General features: G+C 54.4%; 2 protein-coding genes across 4 annotated transcripts in view; one reads left to right on the top strand and one right to left on the bottom strand.

The window, feature by feature from the left end:
• Positions 1-1,204: 1,204 nt before the first annotated feature.
• On the top strand, positions 1,205-18,228 carry POLR3H (RNA polymerase III subunit H). 2 transcript variants are annotated; one of them, XM_054469928.2, is made up of 7 exons: positions 1,205-1,304; positions 1,592-1,722; positions 6,251-6,347; positions 14,301-14,387; positions 14,889-14,952; positions 16,170-16,371; positions 17,941-18,228. In XM_054469928.2, the coding sequence occupies exons 2-7, from the start codon at positions 1,612-1,614 to the stop codon at positions 18,013-18,015; spliced, it is 636 nt and encodes a 211-aa protein (XP_054325903.1). In that variant the 5' UTR covers positions 1,205-1,304; positions 1,592-1,611; the 3' UTR covers positions 18,016-18,228. The 2 variants fall into 2 exon arrangements, with proteins under 2 accessions (XP_054325903.1, XP_054325906.1); XM_054469931.2 differs by having other exon boundaries at positions 17,720-18,228.
• The window catches only part of ACO2 (aconitase 2), a 61,119-nt gene continuing 53,108 nt past the window's right edge, over positions 18,083-26,093 (bottom strand). For both annotated transcript variants that reach the window (XM_063662959.1, XM_054469927.2), the window contains exons 10-18: positions 24,099-24,256; positions 23,808-23,881; positions 23,144-23,255; positions 22,089-22,211; positions 21,702-21,857; positions 20,600-20,791; positions 19,611-19,743; positions 19,011-19,132; positions 18,083-18,582 (exon numbers count right to left, since the gene is read on the bottom strand). In XM_063662959.1, the coding sequence (XP_063519029.1) occupies positions 18,448-18,582; positions 19,011-19,132; positions 19,611-19,743; positions 20,600-20,791; positions 21,702-21,857; positions 22,089-22,211; positions 23,144-23,255; positions 23,808-23,881; positions 24,099-24,256 (1,205 nt within the window). In that variant the 3' untranslated portion in view covers positions 18,083-18,447. The remainder of the gene's footprint in view (positions 18,583-19,010; positions 19,133-19,610; positions 19,744-20,599; positions 20,792-21,701; positions 21,858-22,088; positions 22,212-23,143; positions 23,256-23,807; positions 23,882-24,098; positions 24,257-26,093) is intronic.

Here is a 26,093-nt window from a genome sequence, read left to right as displayed (position 1 = left end):
TAAGGCAGGAGAATGGCGTGAACCCGAGAGGCGGAGCTTGCAGTGAGCCGAGATCGCGCCACTGCACTCCAGCCTGGGCGACAGAGCGAGACTCCGTCTCAAACAAACAAACAAACAAACAAAAAAACCCACTACAGTATACATCTACACCCCACCAATTTTTAGAGGCAGGGTAGTGAGGTTCAGACTGGGCCCACCTCTACCACTTGTCAACACGTGATCTTGGGTAAGTTACCAAATTCTCTTAGCCCATGCTATCACGTGAAGATGAATGAGACTGGAATGTCGGCGAGAGAGAACATGATGGGGCTATAGGAGGGGGTATGGTCAGATCTTGCAGGGCCATGTGAACTACCATAAAGTTTTCGGACTTTTCTTCTTCTTCCTTTCTTCTTTCCTCTTTCTTTCTTCTTTCTTCTTCGTCTCCTTCTCCTTCTTCTTTCTTCTTCTTCTTCTTTCTTCTTCTTCCTCTCCTTCTCCTTCTTCTTTTTCGTTTAGACATGAGGTGTCACTGTCACCCATGCTAGAGTGCAGCGGTATGATTGTAGGTCACTGCATCACTGCAACCTCAAACTCCTGGACTCAAGCGATGCTCCTGTCTCAGGCTTCTGAGTAGCTGGGACTACATGTGTGCACCGCCATGCCCAGCTTGGATTTAGTATTGTAAGTTCAATGGGTTGTGTTTTTTGTTCCAATTTATTATCACTTTTCAATTGGGGCATAATGTCTACAAATAAATGCAAAAATCTTGTATTGAGTTCAATTAGTTTGGATAATTATATACGTCAATGTTATACCACCGAAAAGAAAATACAGAACATTTCCATCACCCCAGAAAAGTCCCAAGTGCACTTTTCCTGTCAATTCTTCTTGTCTCCGGAACACTTAAGGGTGCTAAACATGTTATGTTTGCAGTGGGTTTTTTTTTTTTTTAACTTAGATGTGGTAATATATGTTTGCGTTTCCAAAGGATCACTGGCTGCCAAGCAGAGGACAGCAAGGCGGGTAAAGCACAAGCCAGGCGAGGGATAATCAGGCAGGATTGCACGGAGGTCGCCTAGCAACCAGAAAGTGCTGTCGGGGGCGGGGGGGCCGCTCTGCTTCTGTGAAAGGAGGAGGCCCCGCCCCCTCCCCGCCGTCTCTCCGCCCCACGCTGTGCGCGAGCACACAGGCAGCCCCGCCCCGCCTCGGGGGCGGACAGAGGCATCTTATTGGTGGGTTTTCCGGAAGCGATGGATTCGGAATCTCGCCCGCAGCCTCGCAAGCCCGAGCGGCTGTGTGCGGTGCGTGGTGCGTGGTGCGTGGTACGTGCGGCGGCACGTGGCGCGGGTGCGGGGCGGGGCGGGGCGTGGCTTGGCGTGGCGGGGTCGAGCGGCGCGGGCGCGCACCCGGAGCTGTGGACGGAGAGCTCCTCCCTCTGGCGTCAGTTTCCTCACGTTGTAGTAGCGGAGCATGGCCTGGACCGGGCCCCCGAGACCGCCCCGTGTAGCCTCACCCAGCCTGGGCGCCTCAGCGACCGGGACGGGACCAAGGGGCTCGGGGATTCTCCCTGCCCCAGGCCCTGGTGCGTGACTGACCCTCCTGTTCCCAGAGCCCCCAGCGCAGGCCGGGATGTTCGTCCTGGTGGAGATGGTGGACACCGTGCGGATCCCCCCTTGGCAGTTTGAGAGGAAGCTCAACGACTCCATTGCCGAGGAGCTGAACAAGAAGTTGGCCAACAAGGTACGGGGCCCACGGCTCGCGGGCAGGCCTTGGCGTGGGAGAGCCAGCGCCGCCCACTGGCCGCAGGCCTGGCCTCGGTCAATGCCAAGCCCTGGCCGTGGGCAAGCAGCTTAATGTCTCAGAACTTTTCTTCACCGTGAAACGGGATATTGAAGGGGATCAAAAGAAAATGGGCTTGAAAAAGGGAGTCGTAACTGCAAGTGTTAAGATTCCACAATTCTAAATTACTTTGCAATTGCAGGCAGGTTATTGACCCCCTCTGGGCCTCAGTTTCCATTTGTAAAATGGGGATAAAATGTTGCTGTCCTTCCAGCCATGCATTGTTTTTTTTGTTGTTGTTTTTTGTTTTGTTTTGTTTTTTGTTTTTGAGACGGAGTCTTGCTCTTTCGTCCAGGCTGGAGTGCAGTGGCGCGATCTCGGCTCACTGCAACCTCCGCCTCCCGGGTTCAAGCGATTCTCCTGCCTCAGCCTCCCGAGTAGCTGGGACAACTACAGGCACGCGCCACCACCCTCAGCTAATTTTTGTATTTTTAGTAGAGACAGGGTTTCACCATGTTGGCCAGGATGGTCTCGATGTTTTGATCCCCGCGCCTCGGCCTCCCAAAGTGCTGGTATTACAGGTGTGAGCCACCGCCTCGGGTCAATGCATTGTTTTTGTGAAGATGGACAGTTCTAGTAGTACAGAGTTAACTGTCAGGAGGTTCATCCGTTCATTCCAGCAGCCAATATTTGTGCGCCTTCTCTGCGCCGTGCCTATGTGCCTTAGTGCCAGCTGAGAGGTCTTCCCACTGCCGTTTCTTTGACAGTCCTCCCTTTCCAGGTGTTCTGTGTCACATCACTCTCTCTCCTTCTTAGACTTTTTCCTTTCCCTCTCTTTGAGAGCAGGGACCTTATCTGTCTGCTTCCCTGAAGTATCCCCTCATTTAGCCAAAGCCTGGCGGGAGTAGATGTCCCATAATTTTCTGGGTTTTTTTTTGAGACGGAGTCTCGCTCTGTCGCCGAGGCTGGAGTGCAGTGGCGCTATCTCGGCTCACTGCAAGCTCCGCCTCCCGGGTTCACCCCATTCTCCTGCCTCAGCATCCCGAGTAGCTGGGACTACAGGCGCCCGCCACCGCGCCCGGCTATTTTTGTTTTGTTTTGTTTTGTTTTTTTTAGTAGAGACGGGGTTTCACCGTGTTAGCCAGGATGGTCTTGATCTCCTGACCTCGTGATCCGTCCGCCTCGGTCTCCCAAAGTGCTGGAATTACAGGCGTGAGCCACCGCGCCCGGCTTTTTTTTTTTTTTTTTTTTTTTTTTTTTGTGAGACAGAATGCCGTTCTTGTCGCCCAGGCTGGGGTGCAGTGGAGCGATCTTGGCTCACTGCAACCTCCACCTCCCAGGTTCAAGCTATTCTCCTGCCTCAGCCTCCTGAGTAGCTGGGATTACAGGCACCTGCCACCACTCCCGGCTAATTTTTGTACTTGTAGTAGAGGTGGGGTTTCGCCATGTTGGCCAGGCTGGTCTCAAACTCCTGACGTCAGGTGATGGTGATCTGCTTGCCTCAGCCTCCCAAAGTGCTGGAATTACAGGTGTGAGCCACCGCGTCCGGCCATTTGTCTGTTGACTGAATGAATGAAACAGAGACAAGGCTCTGTGCTATAGTGTGGTGGGAAAGCAGATATGAATGAGAGGGGTCCACAGTTGAGTGTGTGGTGACAAATTGAGGTAAATGTTATGAGGGACAGGTGTTCACACACCTGTGGAACAAAGGAACATCCCCTGGAATGAGGGGACCTGCAGCTTTGTTGAGGAGGTGGGGTTGAAGCTGAGATCTGATGGTGAAGTGGCGCCAACCAGAGGATTCCTTTCTGGGGTGGGAGGGGGCTGGGTGGAGAGAAGAGCCCTGAAGGCAGGAGCTGGCATGTGCAAAGGCACTGTGAAGAAGGAATACAGGCTGGGTGCGGTGGCTCACACCTGTAATCCCAGCACTTTGGGAGGCTGAGGCGGGTGGATCACCCGAGGTCAGGAGTTTGAGACCAGCCTGTCCAACATGGTGAAACACCATCTCTACTAAAAATACAAAAAACAGCTGGGCATGGTGGTGGGCGCCTGTAATCCTGGCTACTTGGGAGGCAGAGGGAGAAGAATCACTTGAACCCAGGAGGTGGAGGTTGCAGTGAGTTGAAATCGCACCATTGCCTTCCAGCCTGGGTGACAAGAGTGAAACTTTGCCTCAAAAAAAAAGAAGAAGGGGTGAAATACCCACCATGGTGTGGAAGAGGCTGGTGTGGCTTGGGCAGAGGGGAGGGTGGGCTGGACAGGTGGGTAGGGGCCAGGCCACACAGCCCTGTAGGATGTCGGAGTTGAGGTATTGGTCTTTATCCATGGAGCATCAGAAGGTGATGGGCTGAGAAGGAGCCAGAAAGAGGATGCTCAGTTGGCTTTAGACATGAGGCAGGTCCCTTCAGAAGAGGTGAGGTTGATTTGGGGGTTGCTAGGTAGTGGAGGGAACTCATGGAGTCTTTAAGTGGATGGCTTCTGGTTCTTTGTGAGGTTGAAGGTGAGGGTCTGTTGGGGGATGGAGGTATGGACCTTGTGGAGAGAGAAGGTGTGGAAAATCCAAGAAGGGAATATAGTCCCTTTGGGGTACAGGTCCTGTTGGGACAAGTCTTTTAGTATTTGATTAGATGAATCGTTTGAGAGGAGGCCCACACAGAAATCCATGGTCTGACAAAGGGCACAGATCTTGTGGCATTATCTTGGTGAGGTCTGGCCACGACTCTGAGTTCTCTGAGCTTCTTGCTAATTCTTGGACAGTTCTCGCAAGGGTTCTAAGTGGGGGTGATGACACGGTGGCAGATAAGCAGACACTGAGTAGCCAGTCGTTTGAACCACCATGGTGTGGGGTGACGGCATGGGATTTCTGCACATTCTTGGTGTAGGGACCAGCCCCACAGGGTCGGTGGGTCTCTCCCCATGTGTGGCGACGAGAGAGTGTAGAAATGAAGACACAAGACAAAGAGATAAAAGAAAGCTGGGCCCAGGGGACCACTACCACCAATGCGCGGAGACCGGTAGTGGCCCCGAATGTCTGGGTGCGCTGTTATTTATTGGATACAAGGCAGAAGGGGCAGGGTAAAGAATGTGAGCCATCTCCAGTGATAGGTAAGGTCACATGGGTCACATGTCCACTGGACAGGGGGCCCTTGCATGCCTGGTAGCTGAGGCAGAGAGGGAGAGGAGACAGAGAGAAAGACAGCTTACGCCATTATTTCTGCATATCAGGGACTATTAGTACTTTCGCTAATTTTCTACTGCTATCTAGAAGGCAGAGCCAGGTGTACAGGATGGAACATGAAGGCGGACTAGGAGCGTGACCACTGAAGCACAGCATCACAGGGAGACGGTTAGGCCTCCAGATAACTGCGGGCAAGCCTGACTGATGTCAGGCCCTCCACAGGAGGTGGAGGAGCAGAGTCTTCTCTAAACTCCCCCGGGGAAAGGGAGCCTCCCTTTCCCGGTCTGCTAAGTAGTGGGTGTTGTTCCTTGACACTTTTCGCTACCGCTAGACCACGGTCCGCCTGGCAACGGGCGTCTTCCCAGACACTGGCGTCACCGCTAGACCAAGGAGCCCTTCTGGTGGCCCTGTCCGGGCATAGCAGAAGGCTCGCACTCTTGTCTTCTGGTCACTTCTCACTGTGTCCCCTCAGCTCCTATCCCTGTATGGCCTGGTTTTTCCTAGGTTATGATTATAGAGCGAGGATTATTATAATATTGGAATAAAAAGTAATTGCTACAAACTAATGATTAATGATATTCATATATAATTATATCTAAGGTCTATATCTGGTATAACTATTCTTGTTTTATATTTTATTATACTGGAACAGCTCGTGTCCTCGGTCTCTTGCCTCGGCGCCTGGGTGGCTTGCCGCCCACACTTGGGGCCTAGGTCTTGTGTCTGTCTGCCAGCTGCAGTCCCTGTGGCTGCGTCTGTGTGTCTGAGATGTTGTGAGCACAGTGGCGTTTAGCTGTGGCTCTGACACTCACTAAACTGTGAGCTCTGGCATTGGCTTTGGGATGTTGGAGAGTGCACGTTTAGGCAGCATTCCTGTCACTGGTCCTCACTAGTAATAACAAAGATCCTTGATGATGATGGTTTCCAGTACACGAGCCAGGCACGAGGCTAGGGGCTTCACATCCGTTATCTCTCTTTATTTTATAACCCTGCAGCCTGGTATTTCACATTTGCAGATGGGGAGACCGAGGCTCAGAGAGGTGAAGTGACCCTCTTGGCAGTCACACAGTGGGTGGTGGAGCTGGCCTTGGAACCTGGACCTGTTTTGTCACCCAAGGCCCTGCTCCTTCCAGAGTTCTGCATCCTTCTGAGGTTCCTTACCCTGGTTCCCTCCACAAACTCATTTTCACCTAAAAAAGGAGATAATCATGGCTTGCTTGTGGTTGTGAGGGGCTCAGATTGCCTGGGAGCTGGGCCTGTGGTCACTCTGTATGCATGTGTACTTGTGTGTCTGTGTTTGTATGCATGCAGGTCGTGTACAACGTGGGACTCTGCATTTGTTTGTTTGATATCACCAAACTGGAGGATGCCTATGTATTCCCTGGGGATGGCGCATCACACACCAAAGGTGGGTATCTTCTGTCCCTGGGGCATTGGGTTTCTTGGGGCTCAGTTTTCTGTAGCCAAAGGTCAAGCCAAAGCCAGGTTCAGTGGTGCGTGCCTGTAAGGCTGAGGGCAGAAGGATCTCTTGAGCCACGGAGTTCAAGGCCAGCCTGGGCAACATAGCAAGACCCTGTCTTTAAATAAATAAATAAAATATTTAAAAATTTTTAATAGGCTAAAGCCAAAGAGATGGCCACGGGGTGGTGGGAGTCCTGGAGGTTGGGAGACCTGGGGTCTCATCCTGAATCGGCCAGGAATTGACCCGGTGACAGTGGCAGAATTCTCTTCTTTGGGCCTCTGTTTCCTCATCTGTGAGGCCTGAGATGTGGACTAGTTGGTTCTCAAGGCCTCTTCAGCTCTGACATCATAGCTCTGTGTCTGTGCCCTTTTGGTCTCATTGCTACTGAGCCCTGCACCTTGTCCATCCCTCGGGCTGCCCGCTGCCTGTGGAGAGCAGACGGAAGGGGGATCAGCAGGCTGGCTGGGGGTGGGGGACTTCGATAGTAGGACACAGTAGGTAAGAGTGTGGCCTCGAGATTCAAAGCTGAGCTCTGCTTCTTACTAACTGTGTGTCCTGGTTGAATATGTCATCGCTGTGTGCCTCTGCTTCCTCATCTGTCAGTTGCAGTTCAGGATGTCAACTGCAGTTCAGGATAGATTTTATATTCTAAGACCACTGTGAGGATTAAGGAGTTAATACATGAAAGCTCTTAGGACAGAGCCTTGGCACCTAACGAGCACTCAGTGACTTATCAGCGTGGATTGTTTCTCCCTATTCTGTGGGTCAGTTGGGTGGTTTTCCTCTCGTCTGGCTGGCCTGGGGCTGGACAATCTAGGATGGTCTTACATTCTGAAGGTTGGCAGACTGGTTGGTTACTGGGGGCCTGGGCTGGGCTGGCCCATCTCTGCCCCACATGGTCTCATCTTTCAGTAGGCCAGGCTGGGCTTGGCGGTTTTAAGGTTCCAAAGTTCAGTGCGTAAGTACTTCTCAAGCCTCTGCTTCCATCCCATTGGCTAGGGTGAGGGGATGGAGAAATAGACTTCACCTCTGGGTGGGAGAAACTGCAGTCACATTGCAAAAGGGTGTGCATCCAGGGATGGAAGGTGGTTACCAGATCCTGGAAGGAGAGAGGAGTAGAGAGAGGACCACCCTGAGAGGAGCCAGGACCACCAGTCAAGGGAGGTGATGAGCCCCGGGAGAGGGGCATTCTTCATTCTCATGTCTGGACCAAACCAGTGTAGGAGATGGTAAGAGGCCCATTGAGACGGTTCAGCCTCCCAGAGCGCAAGCACCAAGCCTGCCATCCCTTGGGCACTCAGAAGCGCAATTCTCAGCCTGCCCCAGGCCTCCTGAGTCAGAATCTTGGGGGACGGGCCCAAATACTTTTTTTTATTTTTTATTTTTTTTAAGACAGAGTCTCGCTGTGTTGCCCAGGCTGGAGTACAGAAGCGCAATCTTGGCTCACTGCAACCTCCACCTCCCAGCATCAAGCGATTCTCCTGCCTCAGCCTCCCGAGTAGCTGGGATTACAGGCACGTGCCACCACGCCTGGCTAATTTTTGTATTTTTAGTAGAGGGGGTTTCACCATGTTGGTCAGGCTGGTCTTGAACTCCTGACCTCGTGATCCGCCCACGTGCTGGGCTTACAGGCGTGAGCCACTGCCCCCAGCCCCAAAGACTGTTTTAACAACGTACCAGGTGGTTGTCACACGAGCTCGTGTTGGATAAACCCTGCTATAGTCCATACTGGTCAGCCTCTCAGCACAGAGATGCCAGAACATTCCAGAGTATGCTGTGAGACTGCCTAGTGTCTGTGTCCAGCCATTCAGGGAATTAATTAGTTCACATGGATGTTACCATGCTACGCCGAGAGGCCGAAGAAACAGGCTATCTTTGTACGGACTGGGAGCATTTTCATTAACAGAGAAATAAGATTGCAGTGTGAAAACAACCACGATGGCCTCTGTTTACAGAGAAGGATGCTGAGCTGAGCCCAGTCTCCACATTTGGACGGGGGCCTTGGTTGTCCAGGAGACAAGTGGTAATAGGTACTAGAACTTCCAGAAAAACGTGGAGAAAAAAGTCAAGTTGGGGCCGGGTGTGGTGGCTCACGCTTGTAATCCCAGAACTTTGGGAGGTCAAGGCGGGTGGATCACCTGAGGTCAGGAGTTCTAGACCAGCCTGGCCAACATGGCAAAACCTCATCTCTACTAAAACTACAAAAAAAGCCAGGTGCAGTGGCTGACGCCTGTAATCCCAGCACTTTGGGAGGCCAAAGCGGGCAGATCATGAGGTCAGGAGATCTCCTGGCTAACACGGTGAAACCCCGTCTCTACTAAAAATACAAAACATTAACCAGGTGTGGCAGCAGGCACCTGTAGTCCCAGCTACTCAGGAGGCTGAGGCAGGAGAATGGCGTGAACCCAGGAGGTGGAGCTTGCAGTGAGCTGAGATCGCACCACTGCACTCCAGCCTGGGCAACAGAGTGAGACTCCGTCTCAAAAAAAAAAAAAATTAGCTGAGCGTGGTGGCACATGTCTGTAATCCCAGCTACTCCGGAGGCTGAGGCAGGAGAATCGCTTGAACCCAGGAGGCAGAGGTTGCAGTGAGCTGAGATTGTGCCACTGCACTCCACCCTGGGTGACAGAGTGAGACTGTGTCTCAAAAAAAAAAAAAAATTAGCCAGGTCTGGTGGTGTACACACCTGTAATCTCAGCTCCCTGGGAGGTGGAGGTGGAGGCAGGAGAATCGCTTGAACCCAGGAGGCCGAGAACACGCCACTGCACTCCAGTCGGGTGACAGAGAGAGACTCCGTCTCAAAAAAAAAAAAAGTTGGAGGAAATTCTGTCTATTCAGTTGGAAGATTTCTACTGCTGGCTTTTATTAGCCCCCACCCTCATCTGTCCTGGGTCTCTGTTTTCTTGGGAACCAGGCGGGAGGCATGCAGTGATCACAAGGACCTAGATTTGAATTAATTCTGGCTCTGGTCTCCTGGATGGGGACCTTGGGCGGGTACCTCTGCCTCTCTCGGCCTTGGTTTCCTCCTCTGTACAATGGGGTTAACCCTGCAGCTATAAAAGTTCTGTTGAGCACCATGCAGGGTGACCTGTGATTTTGTGGTGGGAACCAATTGCCATGCTTTGAGGCTGATGTCTGACCCCAGGCCCTGTTCCCACTGCTCCCACTCCTGCAACCCCACAACCTCACTCAGGGCTGTCACTGAGCCAGTGCTGAAGGGCTCAGCACCAGGTCATGCTGTGCCTTCACCTTTGCTCAGAGGAATATTTATTTGCCTGGGCCTTGGAAGCGGTTGCTTTACCTCTCTGAGACTCGGTTTCCCTATCTGTGCACACAGTATAATAACAGTAATAGAGCCTTCCTCCTTCATCAAATATCTGTGAGGAGTCAACGAGCAAGTCTGAGTGAAGCTTTGGTCTAGCACCCCGCACGTGGGGAATGCTCACAGATGATGGCCTTTGTGGCATGGGACCCTGACCCCCACTGGCCAAGTTTATCCCTCGTCATTTGGTGCCAGCCCCTGTTCCCCGCACCCTCCAAGCCTGGGACCTGCTGTACCCTGCCCCCACATGTCCCATACTGATTGGGGGCCCTGCTGTCAGCTCCAGAGCAGTGCAACTTTGTGACCCCCTTTAGTTATTTATTTTTTAACATTTTAAAATATTATATTGATTTGCAAATCGGGCAGCCTCCTCAGCCAGAGTTGGTGCAGAGACATCCCCCACCTTTTTTTTTTTTTAAAATATATATATATTTTTTTTCTTGAGACAGAGTCTTCTCTGTTGCCCAGGCTGGAGTGCAGTGGCACAATCTTGGCTCACTGCAACCTCTCTGCCTCCTGGGTTGAAGCCATTCTCCTGCCTCAGCTTCCCGAGTAGCTGAGATTACAGGGTCCCACTACCACGCCTGGCTAATTTTTGTATTTTTAGTAGAAATGGGGTTTCGCCATGTTGGCCAGAATAGTCTTGAACTGCTGACCTCAGGCAATCTGCCCGCCTTGGCCTCCCAAAGTGCTGGGATTATAGGCATGAGCCACCGCGCCTGGCCTTTTTTTTTTTTTTTTTAACCTTTTTTGACATGTTTATCATTTATTTCATTTTTTCTGTTGTGGTAAAATATACATATCATGAAATTTACCAATTTAAACATTTTAAGTGTGTAAGTCAGTGGCATTAGGCACATTCATATTCTTGTGCAACCTTCACCGCCATCCACCTCCAGGACTTTTTCATTTTTTTTGAGATGGAGTCTCACTCTGTCGCCCAGGCTGGAGCGCAGTGGCGCGATCTCGGCTCACTGCAAGCTCCACCGCCCGGGTTCATGCCATTCTCCTGCCTCAGCCTCCCGAGTAGCTGGGACTACAGGCGCCTGCCACCACGCCCGGCTAATTTTTTTTTGTATTTTTAGTAGAGACGGGGTTTCATCATGTTAGCCAGGATGGTCTCGATCTCCTGACCTCGTGATCCGCCCGCCTCAGCCTCCCAAAGTGCTGGGATTACAGGCGTGAGCCACCGTGCCCAGCCCACCTCCAGAACTTTTTCATAGGGCAGATATGGTAGCTCATGCCTGTAATCCCAGCACTTTGGGAGTCTGAGGCGGGCAGATCACTTGAGCCCAGGAGTTCGAGACCAGCCTGGGCAACATGCTAAAACCCTGTCTCTGAAAAAATGCAAGAGTTTCACTCTTGTTGCCCACGCTGGAGTGCAGTGGTGCAGTCTCAGCTCACTGCAACCTCTGCCTCCCGGGTTCAAGCGATTCTCCTGCCTCAGCCTCCTGAGTAGCTGGGATTACAGGCACGCAGCACCATGCTCGGCTAATTTTGTATTTTTAGTAGACACGGGGTTTCTCCATGTTGATCAGGCTTGTCCTGAACTCCCGACCTCAGGGGATCATCCTGTTTTGGCCTCCCAAAGTGCTGGGATTACAGGCTTGAGCCACGGCGCCCGGCCTGCTCAGCTAATAATTTTTGTATTTTTAGTAGAGACTGGGTTTTGCCATGTTGGCCAGGCTGGTCTCAAACTCCTGGCTTCAAGTGATCCGCCTGCCTCGGCCTCCCAAAGTTCTGGGATTACAGGCGTGAGCCACCGCGCCCAGCTTCCTTCCTCTTCTTGATGGTCCTTTAGACTCATCCTTTCTGACTTTCCAGGCATCCCCTCTGCAGGCTACACATCCCTAGACCTGCAGGTGGGGCTCTTGTGAGATGAACTGCAGATCCAGCACTCTCCTGGCTGGCCAGCCTGTTGCTCTGTGTCCTGTTTTTTCACTGAGACATAATTCACATACCACAAAATTCACCCTTTCAAAGCATACAATTTAGTGGTTTTTCTATATTAAGAGTTGTGCAACCATCACCACTATCTTTTTTTTTAATTACATTATCACTATTTTGCAACTCCTTGTGAAGACAGAGCTCATCAATGATCATTAACTTTTTAGCTTCCCCCAAAGAGAGACAAACAAGCATTATATAGTTCCCGGTGGAAGAACTCAACACCAATTATGAAGCAGTTCTGTTGCTAAACATTAGACTTGAATCTGTTAAAAATTCTAGATGCAAGTTCCAGTTCGGAGGAACTATAGGGATGGAGGAATACAGTGATTGGCACCACAGGCCTCCAGGGGTTATGGTAGGTAGGCAGATATGAGCAGGGCAGGAGAGGGTCCCCTACCACCAGGAACAACAACCTCATCAGCTAAGCCATCACCACTATCTAATTCCGCAATTTTTTTTTTTTTTTTGACAGTTTCACTCTTGTTGCCCAGGCTGGAGTGCAATGGCACAGTCTCAGCTCACCGTAACCTCTGCCTCCTGGGTTCAAGCAGTTCTCATGCCTCAGCCTCCCAAGTAGCTGGGATTATAGGCACCCAATACCACGCCTGGCTAATTTTTGTATTTTTTTAGTAGAGATGGGGTTTCACCATGTTGGCCAGGATGGTCTCGAACTCCTGACCTCAGGTGATCTGCCCGCCTCGACCTCCCGAAGTGCTGGGATTACAGGCGTGAGCCACCACACGGGGCCATTCCACAACGTTTTTATCACACTACAAAGAAACCCCGCCCAGCAGCAGTCACTGCTAATCCTGTCCTTCACCCAGGCTCTGGCAGCCACTTAACTGCTTTCTGTCTCTGTGGATGTGGTTCTGGACACTGCACACGAATGGAGTCGCACACTGTGTGGCTTTTGTGTCTGGCTGCTTTCACTTGGCCCCATGTGAAGGTTCAGCCCGAGGTTCAGCCACACTGTAGTGCGTGTCAGAATTCCTTCCTTTGTAAGGCTGCATAATATTCCATTGTGTGTCTCCAGCATGTTTTGCTTACTCATCCATCCATGGGGAACTCCGGGTGCCCAGCATTTGCTTTTGGATGTGGTTATTCCAGCCTGGGGCTCCCTGGGCACGGGATCATGTGCTGTCCCACCCCCGTGAGCCCAGCGCCCAGACTGGGCCTGGCACAAACCTGGTGCAGGCTCTGTGAAGATTTTTTTTTTTTTTTTGAGACGGAGTCTTGCTCTGTTGCCCAGGCTGGAGTGCAGTGGCATGATCTTGGTGCACTGCAACCTCCACCTCCCGGTTCAAGCGATTCTCCTGCCTCAGCCTCCTGAGTGGCTGGGATCATAGACACCTGGTATCACACCCAGCTAATTTTTGTTTTTTGGTAGAGACGGGGTTTTACCATGTTGGCCAGGCTGGTCTCAAACTCCTGACCTCGGGTGATCTGCCCACCTCGGCCTCCCAAAGTGCTGGGATTACAGACTTGAGCCACCCCGCCCGGCCTCTGTGAGGATTTATTAAACCAAACTGAATGTTGGGTTATGTGGGGGACAGGGTTTTTCCATCTGTGGGTAAGTGGCCCTTGGCCGCCCTCATCTGCTCTCTGGGAGGTCAGCACAAGGCCCAGTCACCTTCACGGTGGCTGTGATGGCTCACGTTTGTGTCTTCCCAGGGTGAGGGGTCCATCGGCTGCCTCTCCTCATGCCCTGCTGCTGCCCGGGGGCCAGGGGCCAGGGGCCCTGCTGTCCTGGGGGGCATGTTGGCCGACTAAATGGTTGACGGCATCGTGGAAGCCTGTGTTTTGGATTAAACCTGTCTGAGGAAGGCAAGATTCGACCCAGTGGCCCTGTCTGATGGGTACAGAAGACCAGGTGTCTCCCCATGGCTATGTGGCTGTGAGTGGGTCACCCTGGCTCTGAGCCACTTCTTTATCCTCATGGTGGGAACTCCGTTGGTGACCAGCAGGGGGCAGCCGCGTGCTTGTTCTCAGGTCAGCGTTGGACTCCCACTTTGGGGCTTGGAGCAAGGGCCTGAGTGACAAGGTGACATACAGCTAATGCCAGGGCCTGGGGTCAGAGTCTGCGATGTGGGCACAGACCCCACCTGGTGTTTTCCTTGCTGTCAGGTGAGTGGGGACCACCTGCAGCAGGGCCTGAGAACCCACAGAGGCATTTTTGCTGGGCTGCTGGCCTGCGCCCCGCAACACCAGGGCATTTTTAGCCTCCACTCCAGGTCAGAGCTGTGCCTGGGGCTGACTTTGCTGCTCAGCAGGGGGTGGGAGTTTCCAAACCCTGCTTTCTTTACCAGTTGCTTCTGCCCTTTTTAGGAGCTGAAGGAGAGCCTGGAGGGAGGTTGAAATTGACTTTGGAGCCACTGATGGCTCAGAGTCTGGGCTCAGGTGTGAGTAACCTGGCAGTTTTGGGAGTGCCCAGTTACAGGACAGCTGCTGCTGGCCCCTTGTGGGGGCCATGCTGTGAACTTGCAGGAGACAAGGGGAGGGTCTCAGCCTGCAGGGGGATGTGGCATGGAGCAGCCGCACAGGCCCCTGGGTGTGCTGGCACCTGAGGGTGACATGGGAGCGTGCTGGGGCCCCGGTCAGCATCACTGACGGGCTTTCTTCATTTCCAGTCCATTTTCGCTACGTGGTGTTTCATCCATTCCTAGACGAGATTCTGATTGGGAAGATCAAAGGCTGCAGCCCGGAAGGAGTGCACGGTAACAGTGGCCCTGACGCCTCAGACAAGACTTGGGAACACTGTGGGGGCAGGAGGTCTGTGCCCATCCACATGGTCAGCGGAGGGCTCAGGTGTCGAGGCCGAACCTTCCCCGTGGCGTCAGAGAAGCTTGCCCACCCTCCCTTTTATGTGTTGTGTGAGGACCTCCGTCAGCAGTGAGGTTTCACTGTGAGGCCGTCACTCAGGACTTCAGGGTGGGCACTGAAGCTGGCGGAAGTGACTGGGAGTCTTCAGCGCCCACTGGCCCCCATTGTGTGCAGAGGTTTTGGGGACTAGGTGCTCTGGGCTTTGCCCAGGGCTGCTCCGCTATGTGGGTGGCGTAGGCAGAGGCATTAGGTGGGGAAGGGGCCTAGGTTTCCACAGTGATATCCGCCTCGTGGGCAGCCCCGGGCAGGGCTTGCCTGTCAAGCATCAGACCCCGCAGTGTTTGGCGTCCACTGGGACCCCCATCTCAGGCTGTCACCTGCTTCCTTCCTTCCAGTCTCTCTAGGCTTCTTCGATGACATTCTCATCCCCCCAGAGTCACTGCAGCAGCCAGCCAAGTTGTATCCTCTGAGGGTTAAAGTGATTTGTCACAGAGGAGCTCAGGCCTCTCCAAAGGAAGGTCCCCACTCCTTGGGGTGGCCTTTGGGTCCTGTAACCTGATGTCACTGGCCTCTGTGCCTGCCCCCGCCGTGCTTTTGCTCCAGAGGCACCAGCCTGTCTGCCTCCCATGCAGGGAGTGATGTGATACCCACATGCCTGTCTTTGTCGGGGCCATCAGGCTTGGCTGTCTGGGTTGTACACTGCACACCATTAGAGCTGTGGTGTCCTGGGGGACACCATTCACTTCTGGTTCACTTCACTTAGGTAGTCCCTGCAGGAATCATCTTAAAGATCACTTGCCCTGGAGGCATGTGCTGGTTCCTGGGACATGAGGCCTTGCCTGTGTGCCGGGTCATGGGCTAAGATGTGTTCCTCTTGGGCCTCCGTTGTCCCTGTCCCACCCCTCACCTTGCTGTACTGTGGTTGTCTGTTTCTGTGGGGCTATCCACAAATCTGAGACTCCTCACTGGGAAGGACTCTGACGTGTCACAGCTGTACCCACTGTGCACAGCACGGGACCTGGCACAGAGGCGGGACCTGGCACAGAGGCAAGACCCAACAGTGGGACTGCCACCAGAGAACCCATGGCTCCCCTGTGTGGGCTCTGCCGGGGACGATGGAGAGCCAAGGGGGGCTGCCGTGGCTGGGTGGCCGCACGGCTCTGGGTCTGCGTGTGACTCTAGGATGTGTTAGAAAACCTAGCACAGCCCGGCTGTTTCTCTCACCAGCTGTCATCCAACTGGGCAGGTGACCTCCCATCCCACTACGTCCTCTTGAAAACGGCAAGTCCTTGGGTGCCCATCAGCTTGTCACAAGGCTGTGATGAAAAGCGTGTGTGGGGCTCCGTGGCAGGAGGCCCAGTTTGCTCTTGACTTGAGAGGTGGGACTCGGATCCTGTCTCGTTCCCTCCTGCTCTGGTGTTCTGAGATCCATGTGTGTCTGGCCGTGGCGCCTGGCTGGGGACCCCATGTTCCCCATCCGGGGTCCTGGCCTCGAAGAGTGCTTGCTCCTCACTGTTTGGCCCAGGCCTTGTACATGGGGCTGGGACCTGCTTTTCCTGTGACTTCCCAGCCACAGTGATCTCACCCTGGGATTGGTTTTTCCTGCGGTGGGGGGTGGGTGCTGAGGGAAGCCCCTCCCACGATCTGGTTGCTGCCTTGACCCTGGACCCCCTCAGCGATGAAGCAGAGCAGGTGTGGGTGTGGGAGTACGAGACGGAGGAAGGAGCGCACGACCTCTACATGGACACCGGAGAGGAGATCCGCTTCCGGGTGGTGGACGAGAGCTTTGTTGACACGTCCCCTACAGGGCCCAGCTCAGCAGATGCCACTACTTCCAGTGAGGAGCTGCCAAAGAAGGAGGCTCCGTACACGCTTGTGGTGAGTGGCCCTGATGGTGCTGAAGCCCCCATGAGGCGGGAGAGCTGGAGTGCAGGACTGGAAGCTGTGTCCTGGGGGTTCTGTTCTGGGATCTCCCCCAGCAGGTCAGGGATCCTGTTGGGGGGGTCTTGGCTGGTCACTTCTCCCTGGAGAGCCTGAGTTTCTGTAGGCCAGGGCTGTGAGGCAGTAAAGGTACATGGCTGCTGGTGGGGTGGGCGAGTCAGCTTGCAAAGGGAACAGAGCTCACGCTGGACAAGACCACTGATAAAGAGGCTTTGAGGCCAGGTGCAGTGGTTCACATCTATAATCCCAGCACTTTGGGAGGCCAAAGTGGGAGGATCACGTGAGGCCAGGAGTTTGAGACCAGCCTGGCTAAAAAAGTGAGAGGTTGTCTCTATGAAAAACAATTAGCAGGGCATGGTGGCGTGCCCTGTGGTCCCAGCTACTTGGGAGGCTGAGATGGGAGTATCCCTTAAGCCCAGGAGTTCAAGGTTCTGCCACTGCATTACAGCTTGAGCAACAGAATGAGAAGCTGTCTTTAAAAAATTGGGGGGTAGGGAGGGGTTTGAGGGAGAAAGAAATCAAGGAAGGGGCTTGGGAGAGATCAAAGCCCTGAGATTAAGGGTAGGGCTGCTGGGGCACAGTGGCTCACGCCTGTAATCCCAGCACTTTGGGAGGCCAAGGCGGGCGGATCATGAGGTCAGGAGGTTGAGACCATCCTGGCTAACACAGTGAAACCCCATCTCTACTAAAAATACAAAAAATTAGCCAGGTGTGGTGGCGGGCGCCTGTAGGCCCAGCTACTTGGGAGGCTGAGGCAGGAGAATGGTGTGAACCTGGGAGGCGGAGGTTGCGGTGAGCCAAGATCGCGCCACTGCATTCTAGCCCGGGTGACAGTACGAGACTGTGTCTCAAAAAAAAAAAAAAAAAAAAGGTAGGGCTCCCTGTAGGAGCAGCATTGCAGCAGTGAAATAAAAGGGAGGGCTCCAGGGAAGAGTGGCTTTCAAGGCTGCTCCCTGTTGGATGTGTCTGGGGCATGGGCCTTGTGTTTGCTCAGCCTTCCTGCCACGATTAGAACCTAGGTGGCCCTGGAGGGCAGGCCTAAGGGTGAGGAAGGGTCCCTGACCCTATCAGGGCCTGGGGTTCCTGGAGAGGGGTCTGTGCCCTGCATGCTGCGTGCCCGTCAGGAGCACTGCTGTGGCTCCCACATCTCTCCAGAGCCTCTGGGCTGCCGTGTGCCCCGCCTCCTCTTTGCCTGTGCTGGGCCTGCTGGGCTCCTGTCACCTCCTGTCCAGGTTGGTTCAAACCAGCATGTCAGTGAAATGTGCATGTTCTTTATCCCTGGCAGGGATCCATCAGTGAGCCAGGCCTGGGCCTTCTCTCCTGGTGGACCAGCAACTAGCCCTGGGGCTGGACAGTGGACCCTACCAGCCTGCGGGAAGGGTCCGGCTGTGCCGGCTGTGAAGACAACAGCAGCTGAGGCCGATGCTAAGGAGATAGTGTCTTGAGCTGGACAGTGAGGCAAGGCCAGGAGTGCCCACCAGCTTGCCCCCCTCCTCCACCATCTAGGCCCTGCTCCTCCTTCACTGCAGTGATGGATCCATCTGTGGCTGTGGCTGTTGGGCCTCCACTGACCTTGACTGAAAAGACCCTTCCTGGACCCTGGACTTGGTAACAAACGGCACAGACAGCAATCACTCACTCACAGAAGTCACTGGTTTTGGATTCTTGTTTTCCTTGCAAGAACAAAAGGTTCTCTAGACTCCTTCAGCCACCAATGAAATGATCAGGCAGGAGAAAAACTTTAGATGGGAGTCTTGTCATCAAAAATAAATACAGTTGTATGGAGCTGCTTAAGATCTGAACCAAACTAAAAATAGGAAGACAGGGGCTAAAAAGTTATTTTAAGAACCCCCCCACCACAACCACAGTCACTCCGTGGGCTGAGCGGGGAGCAGGAAGCATGTCTGGTCACACTATCTTGGAATAAGAAGCCATGGCTGGATGGATCGGATCCGCTGATGGCACACGTGGAGCTGAACTTGACGCCAGTCGGGGGGCGGGGAGGCACTGCCCTCACTGTTGCAGCTCCTTCATTCTGTTGAGGGCACTGCCAGCGCGGAACCACTCAATCTGCGTCTCGTTGAAGGTGTGGTTCAGGAGGATGGTCTCCTGGGTCCCATTGGGGTGCTTGATGATGCACTTCAGGGGCTGCAAGGAGAAGGCGGGTATGGGTGGAAGTGGTGGGTACTGCGTGCCTTTGGCCCTGCAGGGGGGTCAGGGAGACAGGGCACTGCCTGGGGACCTAGGAAGTCAGCAGGCAAACCAAATCCTAGGCCAGTCTGTGCCTGATGGCCCAGGTCAGACCCAGGTGGCACCTACAGGGGATTCCTGGGGCCCTCTGAGTGCCAAGTCCTGGTGAGTAAAGGGAGGTTGGGGAGGTGGGAGGGCACCGGGCTGACCCCAACCCCCAACTCTGAGAAGGCACTTTGCTTTCTCTGTGGGGCCACCTGGAGAACTGGGGGCCTTTCCAGCTGGAATGAAGCCTCCTGGGAGAAGCTACCCTGGGGCCAGTGCAGGAGGGGAAACAAGGTGGCTGCCCCTCACCCTACCACCTCAGGTGGACCCGGGCCGCTAACCTTGCCAGGGGTGAAGTCCTTCAGGCCCTGAATGGTCAACTTGTCCACAGGGTGAATCTTGTTGTAGTCAGCTGGGTCAGCGAAGGTCAGAGGCAGCAGGCCCTGTTTCTTCAGGTTGGTCTCTGGAAGGCAGGCGGCATTCAGTCATCAGGGGGCCTGACTAGCCTAGAGAGCTTCATTTTCTGAACCCATCTGGGGCTCTGGGAGATGCCCCTAATCCTGCTACCTGGGACAACGCCCGGGCAGTGACTACGGGGCCCTGGTCTGCTCCCTTTCACTAGGGGCGCCCCTAGCAAGTGTGCGCTGGTGCTGAGGCCTGCGAGGCCTTCCTGCTGCATATTCATGATCAGAAAGAACCCCCTGGCACATGCCCTAGATCTCAGCGGCTCAGATCTACAAGCCTGGAAGCAGGGCCTGTGGGAAGTCAGGAAGCTGAGCGTCGGATGTGCACTGTGTGAGCCTAAGGGGCAAGAGGCTGACGGGCCTGTGGGCTGCAGTGGACACAGCCTAGAACCAGGCCCAACTCAGCCACGGGCAGGGCGAGTGACCTTGATCACTAGGGATGGGATGAGGATAGCCCAGGTACAAACTCCAGCTCACCGTGGATCCTGGCAAAGCTCTTGGTGATGATGGCCCGGCCCCCAAGGTGGCGAGGCTCCAGAGCTGCATGCTCCCGGCTCGAGCCCTCGCCGTAGTTCTCGTCTCCGATCACCACCCACCTGATGCCATGTTTCTGTCAGGCAAGCGGGGGTAAGGTTATAAGGCAGAGGAGGGCACCGTCCCCACGTGTCTGGCCCTACCTGCCTGGCCTCACCCACCTGGCACCTGGGCATCCTGATGCTCCCTGTAAAGGGGCTGGAGGGGCCCTTCCTCACCTGCTGCCTAAGGGCAAGTGAAGCCTGCGTGAATGAGACCCAAACGAGGCCCCGAGAGGACAGAGGTGCGTGGTTGTCTGCAGTGGCAAAGAAGACAGAACCCACCCATTGGTGCTTGGCAGGGAGGCAGGTGTGTGTGGAGGGAGGCTGGGTGAGACAGGAACGGCCTCTGGGCCCCACACAAGATGCATCTGTGAAGCTCAAGGCGCCCCCTTCCTGGGAGCACCCTCTGCCCCACCCAGCCATCAGGGGGTGTCAGAGTCCCCTCATCCGGCTGGGCCAGGACTTGGGTTCAGCCCTGGTTCTGTTCGTTTCTCAAAGCAGAAAAAGTCCAGTCACCTCAGACCCTGACACTGGCCTCAGACCCTCTCTGCCCGCTCACTGCGAGGCCCCGTGTAGCCCCCTCTCTCAGCCTGTTGGCCTCTGACTTCCCCAGTCGGCCCCCTTCCTTGTCTTGGTCTAGGGCCAGATATCTGCTGAGCGCTGCTCTCACTAACTCCTGGTGCAGGGACCCGGCTGTACCACCGGACCTGAGCCTCATGTCCTCTCAGCCACGGGGAGGGGCTGCAGGCCTCTCCTCCCTTCTACAGCAGTCCCCTTTGGGCTTGGTCGGCCTCCTTCCCAGTTTCCACTCCCGTAATGTCCTCCCTGCACCTGCCTTCCGGGCCCCTTCAGGAGTGACCACTGGCATTGCCCCCATCAACTCTGACCCACCTTGTAGTAGCGGGCAGTGTCAGGGACGGGGCCAAACTCCTGAGTGACGGCATTGCGCACCGAGTTGGCCTTGCCGTTTTCAATGTTGATGGCACCAATGAGCAGGTTGTTGGAGATGTTATCCAAGTGCCCACGGAACTTAAGCCAGGGGCCAGCAGCCGAGATGTGGTCAGTGGTACACTTCCCTTTGACCTTGGGTGGTAAGTAGAGAGGACAGAGGTCAGGGCATGGCCCTGGAGGGGTGGATGACAAGCCCTCCGGAGGCAGGCAGCAGGCCCTGGGGCCCAGGAGTGACAGAGGGGTGAGAGGCAGGCAAGGCTTTAGACACGTGTTCTGTGGTCCTGGTGTGTCCACCCTAAGGCCACATGGGCTCGGGCTCAGGCCAGGCCATCACTCATCCCCTCAAAGGCCTCTGGCTGCTCAGTCTCCCTTATGGGGCAGAGGCCGCCCAAAGTGGGGACAGGTCAATGACCCTTCAGGCCTCGGCCGCAAGATCAGCCACAGACCTCATGCCGGACACAGGAGCCCAGGACATGCCTGGGTCCTGGCTGATGACTGATTAGTCTCTTCTGTCACAGGGGTGCCTGGAGACCCCTTAATAAGCAGCATAAATTAATATCTGACACAGACTGGAGGCCTCTGGCCACACCAAAAAGGCTTGTTTTTGGTCAGTGCCAAACACAGGCCATCCCATATCCACGGGTGCCCAACTGTGGGGGCAGGAGTCGTCCGTGGCTTCCAGAGCCTGAGTGGACGTGCCAGGTGTGGAGCCTGCTGTGCAATCACACACACCGTCCCAGCCCAGCCTGAGCTGTACTCACCTGCCCACACCCACTGGAGGTGGCTTTGATCAGCTGCTGCTGGACGGCAGAGGGCCCCAGACGGAGGCTGGCCAGATCTAGCTCTGCCCAGTTCAGGGCCACAGAGAAGGGGAACGCTGGACTGCGATACCCTCTCTGCTCTGCAGCCAAACCTCCCTTCCATCTCCCACCTGTGTCTTGACTGTTGGCTCACTTCCTCCAGGTTCATGGCCCTTCCCGATGCTCAGGGGACGGGGGGCCCTGGCAGGGTGGGGCTGTCCTGCCGTCCCCATGCTGCTGACCTTGATGAGGATCTGCAGGTCCTCCAAGTCCTTGCCATCCCACTTGTCAAAAGGCTCCAGGAGCTGCAGGCGCTGGCTGGTGGGGCTCACGTCCACGTGCTGCCCGCTGCTGTCGTTGGGTGGGTGCTGGTAGGTGTCCTGCCCTGGGTCAAACTCCTGCAGCAGGGAATGGGGATGCGTGGGGTGCTGAGTCCTCAGTTCCCACAAGGACAGACTCTCAGAAGGCAAGTTTCCCCGGGCCCCACCTCCTCTCCCAGGGAACAGAGCTGCTTCCTTCTCACTAGCAGCGCCCTCCCTGCCTGCACAGGAGGTGCTGTGAGGTTGAGAAGGAAGTGCCGTGGCCGCACAGCAACCAGTAGAACCCCCGCAGGGGGCGTGGGCGCTCACCGCTTCGGGAAGCTCATCTGCATCCGGAGCCTCCAGCTTGAACTTCTTGCCATCCGTGCCCGTCAGGTAGTCGGTCTCTGGGTTGAACTTGAGGGTTCCCGCAATGGCCAGGGCTGTGACAATCTGAAATGGAGGTGGCCAGTTTGTTGGTCAGCACCAATCGCCACTCCTGTCTCCTGCACCTACCAGAAGCCTAGACCAAAACTGAGAAAGGAACCAAGGAAATTTCCATGTTCTCCCCAGACCCCTGTGTTCCTCAGGGGCCAGAGCTGCAGGACAATCTTTGGGACCATGGGGCCTTGCGCCTGCAGAGGACTCAGGAAGCCAAGGGCAGTGTGGCCTCCCCGATCCCTGCAGGGCCGGGCTGGCAGTGCTGTCCTCTCTCCTCACAGCTATCCTGGAGGGAGTGGGGGCCCTGGCACAGAAATGCTGCTATGATGCAAAGCTGCTCAGTGCGCAGGACACTAAAAACATGGAAAGGGCCATTCCTTCACCCATTTAGCAAGAAAAAGAAGTATTTGTAGAACACGCAGATAAACAACCAAGTCAAGAGAGCCTGGCCATATGCCAGTCACGGCCAGGGCTGAATACCACCAAGGGCAAGGCTCACTCTGGCCACGGGAACAATGGCAAAGGCCTCGCTTTTGTGGAACTCCTACCTGGGGTCGGAAACTGCATGTGTCCCACACACTTTCCCAGGTAATCCCGAGGATTACGGGGACACAGAGAAGGTAAGTGACTTGGCCACACTCATACAGCGAGTTAGAGGCAGGGCTGGGATGTGTCCTAGGCAGTGAGAGTCCACATTCCATGCTCATAAGCACAAACCACTGTATAAATATCTCATAATCCCAGGAGCCAGGGAGCCCCAGGCAGGAAGCACCAAGCGTGCGCCTGGGGCTGGGAAGGCCTGTGGCTCCTGGCTACCACTTGGATGACCCCTGCCCTGCGATGCCAAACCTGGCCCCAGCCCCCATCTCCTCCTGCTTCCTCCTCTGACCCGCCAGGGGCCCCCAGAGGCTGTCTCAGGCTCGTGCGCAGCTGGGTGGTCTCACCTCTGGGGACGTGACAAAGGCATGGGTCTCGGGGTTCGCGTCATTGCGGCCCGTGAAGTTCCTGTTGTAGGAGGTGACGATTGTGTTCTTCTCCCCCTTCTTGATGTCCTTCCTGCCAGGTCAGAGGGAACAGGGTTAGGGGTATCTGGCCTTGTCACCTGGCCTGTCCCGAGGACAGATAAGCTGGGTTCCTGTGGCGCAGCCCAGCCTAGCTCCTACCGAGGGAAGATGAAGAGGCCCTGCCAGGGTTGCCTCCTCCTTGGGCTACGCGCAGAGCAGAAGGGAACCTCAGGATCACTGGGCCCAGCCTGCAACCACATGTAAGCCAGAGGCAAGGCCTTGGTCAAGGCCTGAGTTTCCTGACCTGGGGCCACTGCCTCCTCCCAAACGGCTCCTGCTGTGTCCATTAGGGTGAGGCCGTGCTGGCTTCCTCCTGCCAGCCCAAGCTTCAGCCAGGTGGCCCCCCAGTGCCTCTGCAGGGCCCTTCCTCACCCAGCCCCACTTCCCAGGCATGTCTGCCAGAGGCTTCTAATGGGCAAGAGTCCCTGGAGCTACAGACCTTGGCTGAAGTCTCTTCTCTCCACCCCAATAATTCCTCCTCCAACTTCTGGGGCTCCGTACCCTGTGCACAAGGGGCTGTCCTGTCAAAAGATGTGCCTCTTACCTGTCCCACTGGCCAATGCAGGGGCCACAAGCATTGGCCAGGACGATGCCGCCCAGATCCCTCAAGATCTGTGCCTGCCAGGGAGAGAGGAAGACAGAATGTCAAGGGCAGGTGAGAGTCTAATGGGAAGGGGTGATGTGGTGGCTGCAGGACGAAGTGCTGTACTGGAACCCCAGGGCAGCCACTGGGACCTGCCCCAGCCCTGGCCCAACAGGCCTGTGGGCTTGTGCCGCCTGGAGGCATTACTCAGCATGGGGTGGGGGAGATGGGCAGGGGGATATGGGCACTCACATAGCCGTCCCGCTCAATGGTGGCGCGGATCTGCTCGGAACCTGGAGTGATGGTGAACTGGGACTTGCACTTGAGGCCATGGGCCAGTGCCTGCTTGGCCACAGCTGCTGAGCGCCCCATATCTTCATAGCTTGAATTGGTGCAGCTACCAATTAGACCTGGTGCATTGTGGGTGGTGGGGTTAAGGGTCAGGAGGAGACAGTGAGCAGAGGTCTCCACCTGCCCTCAAATTATCCAGACTTGGCCAAAAGAGTTCACCATCTGGGCTGGGCCAGGGACTTTTTTAACATAGACCAGTTGCAAGCAACCGAAATATCCAACAATTAAGGACAGGCTACTCATGACTTGGCGTCATTTGAAGAAAGATGCTGTAGCCATTGGCCATGACGCTGAACACATCAGTACTATGACCCCCTTTATAGCAATATCATGTACATGTGTAGGCACGTCAGAGGGCTCATACGAACATATGAACAGCCATCCTTGATGGGCTGGGGCTGACAGGAGATGCTAATTTTCTTCTTTTATACTTTCTAGTATTTTCTGGGTTTTAAAGATTGTTTTATAATTAGGGCAATAAGAGTTCTTTTTAAAAAGTCTGTAAAACCTGAATAGCATCGCATTGTCTGTACAGACAGTCTCTTTTGGTTGTTGTTGAGATGGGGTCTTGCTCTGTCGCCCAGGCTGGAGCACAAGGGCACAGTCATGGCTTCCTCACTGCAGTCTCTGACTCCTGGGGCTCAAGCAACTCCTCCTACCTCAACCTCCTGAGTAGCTGGGACCCACAGGTGAGTACCACCACACCTGGCTAATTCAATACATTGTTTTTGTAGAGACAAAGTCTCACCATGTTGCCCAGGCTGGTCTTGAACTCCTGGGATCAAATGATCCTCCTGCCTCAGCCTCTTAAAGTGTTGGGATTGGCCAGGCGCGGTGGCTCACACCTGTAATCCCACAACTTTGAGAGGCCGAGGCAGGCAGATCACTTGAGGTCAGGAGTTCCAGACTAGCCTGGCTAACACGGTGAAACCCCGTCTCTACTAAAAATACAAAAATTAGCCAGGCATGGTGGCGGGCGCCTGTAGTCCCAGCTACTAGGGAGGCTGAGGCAGGAGAATTGCTTGAACCTGGGAGGCGGAGGCTGCAGTGAGCCAAGATTGAGCCACTGCACTCCAGCCTGGGTGACAGAGCAAGACTCTGTCTCAAAAAAAAAAAAAAGTGTTGGGATTACAGGCGAGAGCCAATGCAACCAGCCAAGATAGTTTCTTTTATTAATTTAGTAATTTACTTTCTAATTATTAAACCACCAAAGATTTTTTTTCTTAAAATTATTTCAGTGAATAAGGGCAAACACATTATATTGCCCTTATTTTCGGCCAGACAGTATAGAAACCTCTTTTCACGTATTAATTTGTCACTTCTCCAGACAACTTTATTTTATATTTATTTTTCTCATTGGTGATAGCAGCAATAGGCCCAACACCACCTTCAAAGGTGTCAGTACAATCATGACTCCTGTTTTACAGATGGGGAACCCACACATAGACGGTGAAGTAGTTTGCTCAGGGTCACTCAGCTATTAGGTGGCAGAGCCAGGATTCAAGCCCAGGCCATCTGGCTCCAGGCTCCATGCTCTTCACAGCCACACTGTACCCAGCAGCAGCAGATGCCAGTGACTGGCATGCCAGGGTGTCTGCATGTGTAAAGCATGAAAAGTCACATAAAGCAGCAAGGGTGATATAAAATGTAAAACACGAAAATCTATGCACACAATACACAGAAACACAGCACACCTCTCCAAGAGCTCCTAAGAGCTTGCTCCTGGCTGGGGGTTGAGATTAGGAGTTTTAAAAATTCTTCTTGATTGTGAATATTCTCTACAATAAACATATTTTTCTTTTCTGCCAAGAAAAAGTAATTTTTCTTTTCTCTCTCTTTTTTTTTTTGTTGGGGGGAGACAGGCCCTGTTGCCTGAGTCTGCAGTTTTGAGTCTGC

This window comes from Pongo pygmaeus, chromosome 23, assembly GCF_028885625.2.
Source record: "Pongo pygmaeus isolate AG05252 chromosome 23, NHGRI_mPonPyg2-v2.0_pri, whole genome shotgun sequence".
NCBI lineage: Eukaryota > Metazoa > Chordata > Mammalia > Primates > Hominidae > Pongo > Pongo pygmaeus.
This window is presented reverse-complemented; position numbering and strand designations above follow the sequence as displayed.